The sequence below is a fragment of the Apodemus sylvaticus genome, chromosome 9 (genome assembly GCF_947179515.1).
Source record: "Apodemus sylvaticus chromosome 9, mApoSyl1.1, whole genome shotgun sequence".
NCBI lineage: Eukaryota > Metazoa > Chordata > Mammalia > Rodentia > Muridae > Apodemus > Apodemus sylvaticus.
In genome coordinates, this window is record NC_067480.1 from 26,179,986 (window position 1) to 26,195,869 (window position 15,884).

Below are 15,884 nucleotides of genomic sequence, written 5' to 3' on the forward strand. Positions count from 1 at the left end.
CTGCTGCTTGTCATACCTGCCACAACCCACTAGAAGACTTCATTTTAAAAGAGCATTTCAAGCCTAGCGGATAGAGTTGACTGCTGTTTAAGTTTGATTATGTGAGCTTGGTTTCCTGACACCCACGTAAAGGGGGAGAACTAGTTCCAGTGTTCTCCAACTTCCACATGTGCACTGCAGTGCACACTTTACCTCCCCTACCTTGTGTGCACAAGTCACGAAATAAAAAGAACATTTCTTAATTTGCCATTCTCTGAAGTTAAGAAATCTAACAATTTTACTGTCAATCTTTGATTTTATGCCTGGAAAGTTCTTTACTATTCCTATTTAGGAAACCTTCATAAAATAATCAGCACTCATTTGCTTTCTAACTCGACCACTAATGTATGTGACATGGCACAGTGAGCCCTCACCATTAGTCCTCAGAACTTATCCCTAACACCACTGTAGAATTAAAGTTCTTTTCTGACTGAGCTACAGAGATTTTCCAGATACATGTATTTAAGTGTGGCCTTGCTGTTTGAATGGAAGTATATGTAACAGTGAGCCTTGATCATAATATACAGTCAGCACCTGTGTGTGCACACATGAGTTCTAAATCCTGTATGTCCTGTCACACAGATATAAATTCCTAACATGTAGGGTGGGAGGCATCCCCGCTAAAACAAGTGTTGGATACTGGTCAGACAGGTGATCCTTTCAAAAGCTTTGCTGTTGTCCTGAATTTATGAGGCTTTAAATCAGGATTTAGTGGAATAGTATTAACTGAATGGTTTTAAAATACCTTTTTTAATGTAATGCATTTAACTGACACCCCAGTAGCCCATCTTTTAATTCCTTGCATAAATCTTACCCAGACTGTGCCATATTAAAAAACAATAACAATGAATTTAGGAATCTCACTTTTAAATTCCTGAGATTTATAGTCTTACTAGCAGAATTGGATTTTTTGTCTAGGTCTGAATAGCTTCATGAAACTGGGAGGGAGTAGGGGACATATACCAAAGACATGCCATGCCACTAGAACGGTGTGGTCCTAACAGTGTATCTCTGATCAGCTGCAGATGTCCTTGCAAATGCAAATTTCTCTGATTCCCACATTTCTACTTTGGCTAGTGTTTTCTGGCTCATGACTCCTCTACCACCACCACCACCCCGACAGATGCCAGGCAGGTTTTTCTTTTCAGAACCAGGCTCTGCTCCACTAGCCCCAGAGTCCACTAACTGCAGCTAGATGTCCCACCTGGAGTCCTTCTCATTCTCTGCGTTGAGGCGATTGGCTTCTTGGGCCTTCTCAGCCATCCACCTTGTGACCAGTTCCTGGTTCTCCTCAGTAGTTTTCCTCAGTTTCTCTTCTAGGGCAGTAAAAGTAATCTGCAGGGCATCATACTCATCCTTCAGGGTCTGGTTGGCTACCTCGAGGTCCTGAAGTTTGGTGCGCAGGTCCAGGCAGTTTGTCTCCAGGTCAGAGATGGTCTGTAAACACTCTGCAATCCTGAAAGTACAATTTGAGAGGAGCTTTCTGTCATCAGAGCACCTGGCCGAGCACCACCTAGGCCAGCTTGAGCAAGCAGCAGTGTGAACACAGGCCATCACACTGGCCTATCGAGCGCCTTGGTATGCAGAACAGGTCAACAGCAAACACCCGGGATGAAGCGTCTACTGACCACAAATGCCTAGTAACAGTAGTTTTTGGTAAAACAGAACCTGAGGGAAGGGGACACTCTAGGCATTTCCCAAGTGGCAAAGGGCCTTGCAAGGGTCTCTCCACAGCTCTAAGGCACTAAGTCTGAATCTGTTTTGCTTTTTTTTTTGTTTTGTTTTTTGTTTTTTGTTTTTGTCTGCCAAAGTCCTTGTTAGTGAACAATCTTTCTGCTCGCAACTGTATGTTCCACCACCCATCAGGAATGTGCTTCGCCACCGTGGCCCTGTCACTAGTGGAAGACACTGGTGACTGCACACAGTGGGCATGGAGAACTGATAATGTCTCTGCAGCATTCACCTGCAGGGGCCATCATTACTTCCTCAGGTGGGTGTACAGCACCCAGGAGCTCAAAGCATCGCCCTTGCCCTTCTTAGAAAAGAGCGCCAGGTTGCAAGTACTACAATTCTCACTCAACAGGGTGCCGCCAGCTGACGCCAGCTCTGCTGGCTAGCCCAGCCCAGCAGATGTGTGAGCCAACAGCCAGACCCCAGGACACATGGTGTATCTCTACTTACTTGGCTTCATTCATCTGTATCTCCTTGTCCTTCTGCTGCATTTGGTTATTCAGGTCAATCACCAACTGAGCTAACTGGGAGATAAGTAACATTGTTGTAATAAAGAGGAGACTTCTGAATCTCAACCACATAATGGGTCACTATTTCCTTAATTTTTAAGAAAGAAGAAGTGTCTGTGGGTTGGGTAAAGTTAAAAAGGAAAAGGGCTATGGTTGCAAAGCAGGCTGGAGGGCCTTTGAGGCCACCTCTGCTGCCTCTTACTGAGAGCCTTGGCTGGCTTTGAGGTCTGCACAGAGGAAACGGTCTATGCTTCCACCTTGTGCCGGCTCAGCCCAACATGGTAAAGGCACTTTCTAATCTAAGACCAGAAACTAGAGTACAACACTCACCCTCAAACCGATATCTGAGGGTTCACACATAAAAGTCAATGTACCAGGGAGACTTTTAGGGGAATCACACAGTCAACTTTTTTCTCTTCAAGACATTCCTACCATTTTTCTTATGCTGCTATTAAGAGCAGTGGTCTGGTGTTGGCTCCCCACCTGCTAACCGGCCTCATGTTGCTTGATGGATTCCTCCGTTGTGTCCTATCTCCCACCCTACCCTGCCTCATGGAGAATTTGTAATGCCAAATTAGACCAGATTACTATAAAGTTGCAGGCCAGTGACTGATTTCCTGACTCTTCTTAGAGAGTCCTGAAAAGAGAAGAGGGACTTTCTTTACCTCCCCACGTTTCTTGTGCAGTTCAGTCAGCTCTTCCTGGTGTTTGATCCTCAACTGGGCCATTTCTTGTAGCTGACTGTCATTCCACGCACCATCATGTCCAGGACTAAATCACCATCAGTCACACAAAGACAACATGCAAAAGAGGACAGTGAGATAAAGAATCAGACTCCAGACCTTTCCAAGTAGGCAAGAAAGCACTAACTCCAGAATTTAATCCTGCACAATCTACCAAACCATTCTGGTATCTGAAGCAGTGGCAAATCTAGAGCCATTATGAGAAGAAAGCAGAAGACTGGAAATGGTAAACAAAACACAACCTCAGCTGCCAGTCAGCTCAGGAACCAAGGCAGGGCGCCTGAATAGAGTAGGTGAACAGCCAACACACCCACTCCTTACAAGTATTGCATCCCAGCCTGTGCCAGGTACTGCTGGTTCTGTTGAGAAAGTAAGAAGGGAGCACAGAGCTCTCTTCTCAGGCATCTGACAATAAATAAAAAGCAGATGGGCAGTCAGGTGGTGGTGGCGCACGCCTGTAATCCCAGCACTTGGGAGGCAGAGGCAGGTGGATTTCTGAGTTGAGGCCAGCCTGGTCTACAGAGTGAGTTCCAGGACAGCCAGGGCTATATAGAGAAATCCTGTCTCGAAAAAACCAAAACCAAAACCAAATCCAAAAAACAAAACAAAACAAAACAAAATACCAAAAAAAAAAATCCCCAAAACCAACCAACCAAACAAACAAACAAACAAACAAAAAGCAGTAGTGTGTGCAGCTACACATTACAAAGAAAGCACAAGTGAGGAGAGGAAGATGGTAGTAAAGTCTGGGTTTCACTAAGGTGACCAGAAAGAAGCAAAGGGCAGGACATGTACTCACCCTTACCTAGCAAGGGGTCCTTGAGGAGAGGGGGTGCACACTACAGTCCTGGGAGGGGCACAGTGACAGTAAAGGGGAACAAGAACCAAGACTTAGAAAGCCACATTATGCTGAACCTCCCTCTCCCCAGGACTGTAGGGAGCCATTTCCTCACTGATGAAGGGTTTTAGCAGTCTGGGATGGGGAAGGAGTATAGGGCAGAAACAGTGAGACCGATTAGCAGGACATCAGGTAACCTTACTATATAAGGTAGCTCACACCACAGTGGGGCCACTGGACACAGTTGACAGTCTAGACCCATTCTGAAGTGTGGATGTGGGGAATGAAAGACTGACAGGAACCAGGGATGACTCAGGCTTGGGTTTGGGCCCTGAGCAACCAGCAAGCCAGGTGTCATTAACTGTATGGGGGAGGACAATGTCTAGCGAGGACACAAGGATTCTGTCGCGGCCACCCACACTGAGAGCTCACAGGTAAAGCCAGCATAAAGATGTACATGAAGCTGCAGGAATACAGGACACCAGAACAATGATTCTGTTTTGGGAACTTTGTCAGATATTTGAAATTATCTCAGAAACAAGACTATAATGAAAACCAGTAAGAGGCTCTAAAATACAAAGTTGGGTGGATGGACAGAGATAAAAGTTAATCAGTTAACAGCTGCTGGCAAAACAAACGATGTGGAAACCCAGACTTAAACCCCACGACAACAGACCTCCAGGGCCACTAACCCTGATCAGAGAAATATATGGACTCAAAACCCAAACAGATCTGGAAGTAACCATCTCTCCTCCAGGAATACCTGCCAGGCCCAAAGCTCAAGGGAAAACAAAAGCAAACTAGCTGCGGTCACTATAAACTTTGACAAGTGCTACCTGCTCCCAGTGTCCCAGAATCTGGCTCCTTATTTTCCATTTATTTCAGAGATTCTGCAAAATTTTGGCTGACTACAACTTAAGAGAAGGTTCTTGGCAGGAGCTAGATTCTTATTCATGGTGACTCTAATCTGAAAAAAGGGATAGATAGAAAAAGGGAAGGAGGCTGGACAGGAATTAGAACATCTGCATTAACGGGGCTGCTCCTTGGGATTTAGGATACAGTAAAACTGAGAGGTGATGGCAAAGACCAGCATAAGAAAGCGGGCATGGCCATGCACGCCTGTAATTCCAACCTGAGGCAGGAGGAGCTCTGTGAGTTTGAAGCCAGCCTCTTTTACACACTGAGTTCCAGGACACCAGGGCTGAATAGAGAGGCCCACACGTAACTCATACGCCTACTTACACTTGGATTTTCATCATATAGCTATGCATAAATATTCAATTATTTCACCCTTTTAGGCAACTGGATACTTCCCCAATTGTAGCCCAAGAAGTAGAAACCAGCAGACAAAAAAGTATACTACCCCGTATAAAGCCATCCTTAATGACTGAGTGATTAGAAAGTATCTCACCAAATCTTTCTCTGAATGCATAACGGCATAGAATGTACAAAGCATCTAATGTATTCTAGCCTACAGGCTAGCGTTCAACACAAAGTCTCATGAAATGAAAGCTGTAAGAAAATCAAGTCAGACTTCCTAGGACAGTGGAAGGCAGACAACAACAGGCTGTGGAGACTTGCAGATAGAAACAGCATCCATAATTGCTAGGGACAAGGCAAGAAGCAGGCCACGCCTGCTTTGGGACTGGTGACTTCCTTCTACTCACAATGAAACAAAGGGACTGATACCTTCTACAAGCACTCTTAACGCAATTCCAAGCAATCATCCCTTTGTGCTGGACTCTAGCTTGGCTTCTGTCCCCACTAAGTGGATTTATTAACTCTCACTTCTGTATCAATGTCTGGCCATACACAGTCAAAAGTCTAAAGTGAAAGAGACTAGCTATAGTACAGGAATGAAAAGAAAGGTGGTGGCAAAAGAAATGCAAACCACGCCCAGCAGTGGTGGCGCACGCCTGTAATCCCAGCACTCTGGGAGGCAGAGGCAGGCGGGATTTCTGAGTTCGAGGCCAGCCTGGTCTATAGAGTGAGTTTCAGGACAGCCAGGGCTACACAGAGAAACCCTGTCTCAAAAAAAAAAAAAAAAAAAAAACAAAAAAAACAAACAAACAAACAAACAAAAGAACCTGAAGAGCTTACCCAGACAGATATAAAATCTTTTAACTGAATTTAGAGAACAGGTAAAGCTGTATTTCCTGTAATGAAGAGTAAGCAGATCACTGTTAAATAATATCTTAAACATGACTCCAGGCCACACAGGCAGGATCTCCTCAACTGTGATTAAGTGAAAAACAGAGCATTAAGCCGGGCAGAGCCATCTCTCCTTTATGATTTTTCTTACCCTGTCACCTCCCAGAAGACCTTGCCAGACAGACAAAAAGCTATGTGTACAGTACACTTATAGGATGAAGTAAATGGCAGGGCACAGGTATCATTTCTGGCTTTGTTTTAAAAACTTAAGATAGCTACCTTGTTCTAAACAATTACTAGATGTCAACATGCAAAGAGTATAGACTTTTGATTAAGAATGGGCACTGCTCCTACACAAGCCACCAACTGTGCAAACATCACAACAGTATGGAGAGAGTACAGAAAGCCTGTGAACAAATCAAATAGTCATGGGTATTTGTCAGGACTTACCTTTCCCATTAATGCATACTGCTACTTTCCCAATCCAGCACTTAAAAGAAAAAAGCCTGTTGCAACCTGCTAATTTGATTTCACAAGCTAACGCTGAAAACACCAGGCTAAAAGGATCAAACAGACCCGTACTATAATATAAGCAATCTCTGTTTATTTGTCAGTTAATCCTGTTTTAACAAGGCTCTGGAAGACCACTCAGGAACCCAACTATTTCTGATTATTCAACTTTTTCCCTCCTTTAAAGACAGGGTCACACTATGTTGCTTCAGCTAGCCTGGAACGTACTATGTAGATCATTCTAGCTTCAGACTTAGAGATCTGCCTGCCTGTCTCCCAAGCGCTGAGTTACAGGTCTACAACACCAGACATAGCTCCTTGTTTTTGATCATTCAAAAAGTAGAACCCAGTGGATTGAAAAAGATACTGACATGGGTACCCCATGTGAACAGGGCTAGAGAACTTCCTCAATCTGATTAATACTGTACTATCTAATATTATCTGTACTGAGAGAGAGAGAGAGAGAGAGAGAGAGAGAGAGAGAGAGAGAATGTGTGTGTGTGTGTGTGTGTGTGTGTGTGTTCTGAATAACCATTTTAGTTACATGATTTTAGGAGTTGTGATCTGAAGGGAATTGAGACAATTTGGGTCAGAAAATAGTATGTGTTTGATTTAAAGGTGGTAACTGTGCAAGGCAAGCTGGTGCTCACTTATAATCCCGGTATCAGGGAAGCTGAAGAAGGATCACTACAAGTTCAAGACTAGCCTAGGCTATCGTGTGGGGCCCTGCCAAAATAAATACAAATAAGAGAGAGAGAGAGAGAGAGAGAGAGAGAGAGAGAGAGAGAGAGAGAGAGAGAGAACACATAAGACAAGTTTCAAATAAAATGTACAACATAGATTTGTTTCAGAATACCTTATTTCATGCCTATTTGGTATGTCATGCTTTTCAGCTTGTAGTTTCTGGGTCAATACTGAATGAAGATCAGACTTTTCCAGCAACTTGGTATCTGTACATATAAAATGAAAAAAAAGTTATTGTAACATGCATATATCTTACAAAGTTTGAGACCAGAGAAGCACAAGATGTCTTGAGCATGTGTCATCATTATTAGGTGTCAAACTACATTTGTGGTAGGCTTCGTCACATGTAGCAATCTAGGAATTAATTGCTCAGATGCTGTGGCCTAAGCTTGTGAAGTCCAATTACACAAACCATGGACACACACCTGGAAGAAGGACCCACTAGAGAAAACTAAAATGCTTCCTACCTTATTATTTTCTCACATTTGGAGTAGGAACAAAATACCATGCACCACAGCAAAATGAAATGCTAAGTATTTTAAAATGTTTTTGATGAATTTAACTACTTTTTAGATCAGGGCACTGGGAAAAGTAGAAAATCTAATGGATGGGAAATAAATGTTGGAGCCAACAAAGGAAAAAGGATTAAATATTTAATCTTTATGATGATGATGATGATGATGAGACAGTTTCCCTATGTAGTCCAGTCTGTCCTGTAACTTGCTTTGTACATCACCAGGCTGTCCTCAGAGATCCACCAGCCTCTGCCTCTCGAGTGCTTGTATTAAAGGTGTAAATGTGAAATATTTAGATTTCTTAGTGGTGATGATGAAATAAGAGACTGTAAAAGCAAGCAATTACATGAAAAAGTTGAATTAGAAAGATGTCCACAGTGAGGCTTCTTGCTTAGGAAAGTGGATGGCAGTTTATGTCTAAACTCTATAGGGAAGACTCTGGCAATGAAGAAGTTCTTCCTGCCCATGTGAGATGGTAAATAGTACAGGAATTCAAAAGAACAGCCAGGGCTTGAAAGATGTAGTCTGATTCAAAAGGCACAGTCCAATAAGGTCTGATTAAGGGGGGACTGAAGTGGTAGAAATGGGGAAGATCCCTTCACTAAAGGTCCTATAACAAATTAACAATAAGGAAACATGACAGTCTATTCCAGTGGAGCCATAAAAAATTCACAACTGAAATGAGACAGTGAAGTTTAAGACTCTCCCAGTATCTAGTTTTTTCTGGTTATTTGATGAGATTACTATGGGGAGAATGTGGAGCAAGTGTAGTTGTTCAGTGGGAGAGTACTAGTCTAGCATGCTTTGAGCTTGAGGGTACAAAAGTATTGCCAAAAAACCAATTTCAGTTGGTAAAAGAATCTTTCTTATGCTTGAAGGAGAAATGAGAGCCAAAGGATAGCTGAGTCGGGGCAATGCCTTTAATCTCAGTAGGCTTAAAGACAGCCTGAGCTGGAGGCCAGTCTGCTTTACAAAGAAAACCACTTTCAAAAAAATAAAGCACCACATCTGAGTTCCAACATCACTAAGCAGAACAAGAAACTGGCCATGGGTACCTTGTAGAACTTTGAAGTTGGTTACAAATCTGAAATACAACCAAACCCAGGCATGGTGATAGTCCCACTTCTCCTTAAAATGGAAGTGTAGGAAAGTTTCCTGCATTTGATGAACTTTAGGAGGAAGTGGTTCCTTGAAGAGCATGATGAAAGAGGATCCCATTCAGTTTTACCACAGATGTACATCCTGAGAGAAGGGCGGGGAGGGCTTTTAAAGGACACCAGGCATTTAAGAGGGCTCCTTCATAAAGGATTTCTCCTACAAAGAAGGATCCATAAGGGAGCCTACACCTGCCCAAGGCCTCTTTTCATGTTTCTCTTCAGGTTCAAACAGGAACTACACAAGGAACAGAGGGAGATGGTCAGAAACACCAGCTTGAGAAGGCTAGAATGAAAGAGGTCATAATCAAACTAGAAAAGATATGACCAATGCCCTGGCCTATGAAGAAAGATGTAAGGAAGCAAAGGTTGTCTGTCCAAGCTGCTCCACTGGCCTCTCATATTGTATTCTCTTCTTCTGGCTCCTCAAACAGCTATTACTTGACTGACTGAAGATCAGCACCTTCCCTAAACTGACAAATACTATGGCAACCTAAAGTAAAGTGGCCAATATATGCCTAGTTTCCTAAATTACAGCTTGACAGTCTGAGGCCTCCACTAGCCTCGCCAAGTGCAGAGAGCCCACCCTCCAAAGCCTATAAACAAGAAACTTCTTTCTTCTGTGGTTGTTGTTAGATGTCCCAGATTCCCCTGCTCCAAGTAGTAGACAGTGTTATTTAAGGACCTGATCACCTGAAATTCATCTCAGCTCATCCCTCCAGAACCTGGAAAGAATCATTATTTAAAATACTTCTCATCTTTAATTGTTTGACAGTCTCCTTCCAATAGGCTATCCCAGTTTTGAAATTTAAAAAAAAAACAAAAAACAAAAAACAAAACTCAATTTGTCTCCAAGACTGTTACAGATGGTGCTTACAGCCCTTAGCCACACCCTATTTTTATGAAGCAGGCAGGACATATCTTTCTTTACTTCCATTTTAAAGATGCACCAAACCTGCCGGGTGGTGGTGGCGGTGCACGCCTGCAATCCCAGCACTCTGGGAGGCAGAGGCAGGCAGATTTCTGAGTTCGAGGCCAGCCTGGTCTACAGAGTGAGTTCCAGGACAGCCAGGGCTACACAGAGAAAAAACCCTGTCTCTGTGTTTTAAAAAAAAAAAAAAAAAAAAAAAAAAAAGATGCGCAAAACCAGAAACGTAAAAAGGTCTATAAGGACCTAGTGAGGTCTCTGATCCAATCTGCCTTTTAACTACATTATCTGCTAAAGAGAAACAAGAGCGGAATCCATAAAATGTGAAAGCAGATTCTTGGGCTACAATGGCCATGGGTCTCCCAGAGTACTAGGGGGCAACACACCAGAGATAGCATTCCTTTTCTGCTCTCCTTTTAAAGGGCTAAGTGCAGTGAAAGGACCATTGCTTGGGAGCGCCAACAAGGGCAAATGCACAAGTGTCTTAAAGCTAAAGCCAAATTTCAGCCCCAACATTAATCCATACTGCAACTTAATCACTGTTGGCCTTGGTGCTTCATAAAATTTAAGATGAAATAGTCTGCCATTTATATTGGCTTAATTAGTTTGGGGTGGTTTTGATTTTCAAGTACATCCTCAGATGATTCTAATGTGTAAACAACTACTGATCAATTAGAATGCAAACAGCAGTATTACTATTTCGAATCCCATTATCCGCAAAAACTTAGGAAGACTTTGCTTAGGTTATCTCAGGAAGCAGATGGGACCTCGGGATCGAGGAGTGACAAGTTCTTCGTTCAAATGTCAAACACACTGGCAAAACTGGGAACACGAGGCATGAAAATGCTCCTGAGAACCCACCCGCCTTAAGAATACAGAAAGATACTTTGATCCTTAAAATCGCAAAGAGAAGCGAAGAAGCCACTTCTTTCTCACCTAAGGCTTTCAATAATAGCAAATGATCAAATGGACAAATGATAAAACTCAAATGTGTACAAACAATATGGAGAGGCCTGAGAAGTCAAAAACCACTAGTTCCACAGCACTCCAAAGAGAACGTCCATCTCTCAAGATAAAGCTTAAACTCAATCTCTGTCTCGAACTCGGATCCCTTAAACACGATGTTTTTGGAGCCTGACTGCCTAAGTGCATAGGCGCCGGCTGGGTTGTCGAGGTTTACAACCACAAACGCCGCCTGTGGAGAGAACTTGGAAGGGGAACCCTCCATGATCCCGCCCAAGGTTTAAGTCAAAGAAGGAAGGTAAGCAATGAAAGGGCTTGGGGCGTGCGAGGCGCAAGGTCCCCGCCGAGGCCGCCATGCGCGCGGGCGGAGCCGGGGTTCTGCCTGGGGTTCCCGCTGCCACACTGCGTTCCACTCCCCGCCCGGGGCCCGCGCGTGCGTCTCACACTGCAGAATGATCTCTTCGAACGCCTGCCTCTGCAGTCGGTCCCGGCGCCTCAGTTCCTCCGCGATGTGACGCTTCCAGCGGGGAAAGTCTGCGGCGCGGAGGCCCGACGACATGCCGAACGCTGCCCCGGCACCTCAGGGCGGCCGATCCACGCCGACACTGGGGGCTGCAGGCTGCAGCGTGCTGCAAGCCGCGAGCGAACAGATGCCGGCCGCCGGAACCCTCACCTCCTCTCACAGGGCACCCCTGAGGCTATCCGGGATGATTTTCCGGTCTCTGCCGGAAATGATTTTGGAGAAGGCCGGAAGGCCCGCCTCGTTGCCGGACGTCGTAGGCCGCACGCAAGCTCTCGGCCGGAGACGATGCGGGACGCTCTCAAATGACGCAATCGTGAAGCCGGAAGCGTCGGTGACGCGAGGCAGCCGCTGGGAGGCATCCCGGCTTCGCAGAAGGAGCCAAGAAAGAGGCAGTTTTTGTCCTCTGCTGTCTGTTTCTTTGCTATTTTTACATTGTGTGTGCCTGTGCGTTTTCTTTTCTTTTTTTGTCGGCTTGCTTTTTCTTAATTTCAGCTCTTCTTTTACATTTTGCAGTGTGTTTTCTTTTTTTGTCGGCCTGCTTTTTCTTTATTTCAGCTCAGAAGTGGGGGGCCGCTCCCCTGTGTGCAGTGAATGGTTGTCGATGACTGACAGCCTCCCTAAGCAATTAGTTGCCTAACAACCTGTAAAATGGGGATAGTAATGGTACTTGAATGTGAAAAGCTATGAAATGTAATTTCTCTTAGCTGCATCCATGGCAAGTCTGTCTTTACGGAGACAACTGTGTCCCTTCAAGACCTACCCAAACTGAGTTTGTGCTCATGCGCGCGTGTGTGTGTGGGTGTGTGTGTGTTAGCTAGGAGAGATGTCTGCAGACTCAAGGAAATTTGAGCACTTGGTGTATTCTAAACGTCAGAAGACACTGCTGTAGCTTTCTTGACACTACTGGTTTTGTGTTCTGTTTGTTCTTTTAACCTGACACAGTCTGGGAAGAAGGAACCTCCTCTAAGAAAATGTCACCGTAAGACTGTCCTGTCTGCGAGCCTGTGCTTTGTTTTCTTGATTAACAAACTAAAAGCTGGGTTTGATGGCTCACTCAGGAAGCAGAGACAGGGCGGGGTCTCTCGTGATTTGAGGCAAGCCTGCTCTACATGGTAGGTTCTGTGATAGCCAGAACCCGTCTCAAACAAACAAAGAAACCAACAAACCCCAATCAACCGACAACAACAACAAAAACCTAAGACAGCTGTTTCATCTCTGGTTCCTTTTTGGTAACCATTCAAGTTCCCAGAAATGACCTCATGTATCTCTGTTAAGAAAGTTGAAGTTTTGCTATGAACATTGGGCCATGGTTTCACAATAGTGTCTCAAGCTGTACAAAGTTAGGAGGAGACTGTCTTCTAGAAACTCCCTTCTTTCAGATTCTCTCCACAGGTTGCATTCTATCAAATACTGCCCTCTGGAGTAGCTGAGACTATATAATCATGTGCTTTTGTACCCAGAACCACTGACCTTAGAAATGCCCCACATCCATCACCACCAGAGAAGGAGATCAATGAAAATAAGAGCAAATAATAACTGTGAACAACTTTTTTCCTTTCTGCCACCGCCATGCCATCCAGACTGAGGAAGGCCCGGAAACTCCAGGGCCACATGAGCCACGGCCACAGCTGCATTGGTAAGTACCGCAAGCACCCAGGAGGCTGTGGGAATCCTGAAGGCGTGCATCACCACAGGATCAACTTTGACAAATACCCAGGTTACTTCCGGAAAGTCGGCATGAGGCATTACCACTTGAAGAGGAACCAGAGCTCCTGCCCAGCTGTCAACCTGGATAAGCTGTGATGTTGGTCAGTGAGCAGACAGTGTCAATGCAGCAAAAACCAAGCCTGGAGCTGCTCCCATCATTGATGTTGTTCGGGCTACAACAGACTTCTGGGCAAAGGAAAGCTCCCTAAGCAACCTGTCATCGTGAAGGCGACATTCTTCAACAGAAGAGATGAAGAGAAGATACAGGGTGGTGGAGGTGCCTGTGTCCTGGTGGCTTAAAGCCACTCCAGAGGCTAATCAAATGCTAACATTTTCCATGTTAAAAAACAAAACAAACTGTGAACAATGAATCGGAGCTTCTGTTCTTCATTAGACTCCTCAGAGCCTCAGAAGGCAATCCAATATTAGCAGAAGTTAGAAGGGAGAAACTGATGACACACAGACCCTTAGAAAGATGGTGTACTGGCTCTTTTTGTGTGTCAACTTTACACAAGCTGGAGTTATCACAGAGAAAGGAGCCTCCCTTGAGGAAATGCCTCCATGAGATCCAGCTGTAAAGCATTTTCTCAATTAGTGATCAAGGAGGGAGGGCCTAATCCATTGTAGGTGGTGCCATCCCTGGGCTAGTAGTCTTGGGTTTTATAAGAAAGCAGACTAAGCAAGCCAGTAAGCTGCACATTCCTCCATGGCTTCTGCATCCATTCCTGCCTCTGAGTCTCTGCCTTGTGTGAGTTCCTGTCCTGACTTCCTTTGGTGATGAACGCAATGTGGAAGTATACTCAATAAACCCTTTTCTCCCCAACTTGATTTTTGGTTATGATATTTTGTGCAGGAATAGAAACCCTAGGACAGATGACTTTGACTGATAAGTTCACTCAAACAGAAAATTTGGGTTAGAATTGTCTGAACATCATTGCCTTTAACACACTAGTGAGTACGCTGTTTTTAAGTAAGATTGTAACAAGGGCTCAGCAGGTAAGGGCAATTGTTACCAAGCCTCATGACCTGAGTTCAAGACCCAGGCCACGTACAATAATTGATTCCTGCCAGTTTTCCTTCATACATACATACACACTGGGGCACTAATGTACACACATATACATAACACAGATATATGAGTGCATGCAATAAAATTTGATTAAAAAGTTACCCTGTGCTGTGGTGTCGCAGGCCTGTAATCCTAGCACTCTGGGAGTCAGAAGCAGGGAGATTTCTGAGTTTGAGGCCAGCCTGGTCTGAAGAGTGAGTTCCAGGTCAGCCAGGGCTACACAGATAAACCCTGTCTCGAACAAAACCAAATCCAAAAAACAAAACAAAACAAAAACTGTTATGGAGCCACACAAAGTAGGAGATTACAGAAGGGGAACGGAATGTCAGAGATCCTTCATATGCACCTAACCCTTGAGAGACTTTGAGGCCCCAGGGAGTGGGGAGGTCTGGTGGGGGGGGGGGACATTCTCTTGGAGATGGGGGTGGGATGGAGAGGGGGGAGGAGGGAGAAAGAACAGGGTGAGGAATAGTCAGAGGGCAGACCAGGAGGGGGATGAAGACTGGACCGTAAAAAAGGATTAAAGAATAATAAAAAAGAAGATCCTTCATAGGCAGTTAAGAAATCCTTGGCACAGATAAAATATGGAACAGAGGAGGAGAACAGTCAGGTTCTAGACCTGTAGTAGGGACACCCCAATAGTTGCTCTGGAGGCATTAAAAGGGCCCCGGGAATCACATGTAAATTATTTCCTCCTACAGAAGTAAGTGAAGAAGCAGGTCCTGAAAGTTACAAGAAATGTCTTCAACTGTGACAGTGGCATCAACTCCAAAATACAGTACATGGCAGCAAATCTTGACAACTAATCATGATAATTTTCTGATAGGAATATAATTAAGATGTAATGGGCACATTTGCTAATTTGCCCAGCCAGCATCCACTTGAAGTTATGTCAGATAATATTTGATGCACAACCATATGCAAATATGTTTGTCATAGCATTGCTAATAATAGTGTACAGTTAGAGATGCTTTTTCCAACTTGAAGAGATTGGCTAAATTATTATAGATTCACTGTCAGTTTCTCATAGAAAAAGCATCATATGCCAAAGATCTTATGTGTTAAGTACATGACTGAAGAACCCTGGTTAGATCTGGGTTTAAATATATGCAGCTGGATGCCAGCACTGTGTCCATAACCACTCACCCACATGGTCTCTTGTCCAGCTGGCATTGCAACTCAGCTTGACTGGAACCAATAAATGTTATTTTATTTTTTTGTTTTTACAGACAAGGTTACACTATGTAGCTTTGGCTGTCCTAGAATGCTATGTTAACCAAGCTGGTCCCGAATTTACAGAGACCAGACTGTCTCAGCCTCCTGAGTGGTGAGACTGGGGGAACGGGCTAAAAACCAAATTTCAGTAATTTGTAATTCATCTACAAATGTAGCCAGTAGAGAGGGCATCCTGACAGTCAGGCAGCAGGCAGAGATGGGAGGCCTTGGCCATTTGCGGACTTTAAGGGAAACAAATGGATCAGAGATAAATAACAGAAAGCAAAAGGAAGTGAGGTTGTCAGAACCCTCTAGTCGCTCATAACAGATCGAAAGAGATTTCTCTCTGTTCTGGTAAATACCGAGTGTCTACAGGATTCAGCACGCTTTTCTGGGAAGTAGCATGTGTAAAATGGATTCTGACTGCCCATAATGGGTATAAGCTGGAAAGGAAATATCCCGAAGCTTGTAGCAACATGATAATCAGCTCAGAGTTGCTCACAGGAGTAGAAGGAACGTCATGTACTAAAGCACTTTGCGGAAAG

The 15,884-nt window shown here is 44.3% G+C and overlaps 1 protein-coding gene and 1 pseudogene across 4 annotated transcripts in view; one reads left to right on the forward strand and one right to left on the reverse strand.

Annotated features, from left to right (window-relative positions):
- Atg16l1 (autophagy related 16 like 1) overlaps positions 1-11,527 on the reverse strand; it is a 37,377-nt gene extending 25,850 nt beyond the window's left edge. For 2 of the 4 annotated variants that reach the window (XM_052192322.1, XM_052192320.1), the window contains exons 1-5: positions 11,270-11,527; positions 7,378-7,471; positions 2,945-3,050; positions 2,221-2,294; positions 1,244-1,495 (exon numbers count right to left, since the gene is read on the reverse strand). In XM_052192322.1, the coding sequence (XP_052048282.1) occupies positions 1,244-1,495; positions 2,221-2,294; positions 2,945-3,050; positions 7,378-7,471; positions 11,270-11,384 (641 nt within the window). In that variant the 5' untranslated portion in view covers positions 11,385-11,527. The remainder of the gene's footprint in view (positions 1-1,243; positions 1,496-2,220; positions 2,295-2,944; positions 3,051-7,377; positions 7,472-11,269) is intronic. The other 2 variants (XM_052192323.1, XM_052192321.1) reach the window with 1 other exon arrangement.
- Positions 11,528-11,547: 20 nt separating this feature from the next.
- On the forward strand, positions 11,548-13,878 carry LOC127692199 (60S ribosomal protein L27a-like; annotated as a pseudogene).
- The last annotated feature ends 2,006 nt before the right edge of the window (positions 13,879-15,884 follow it).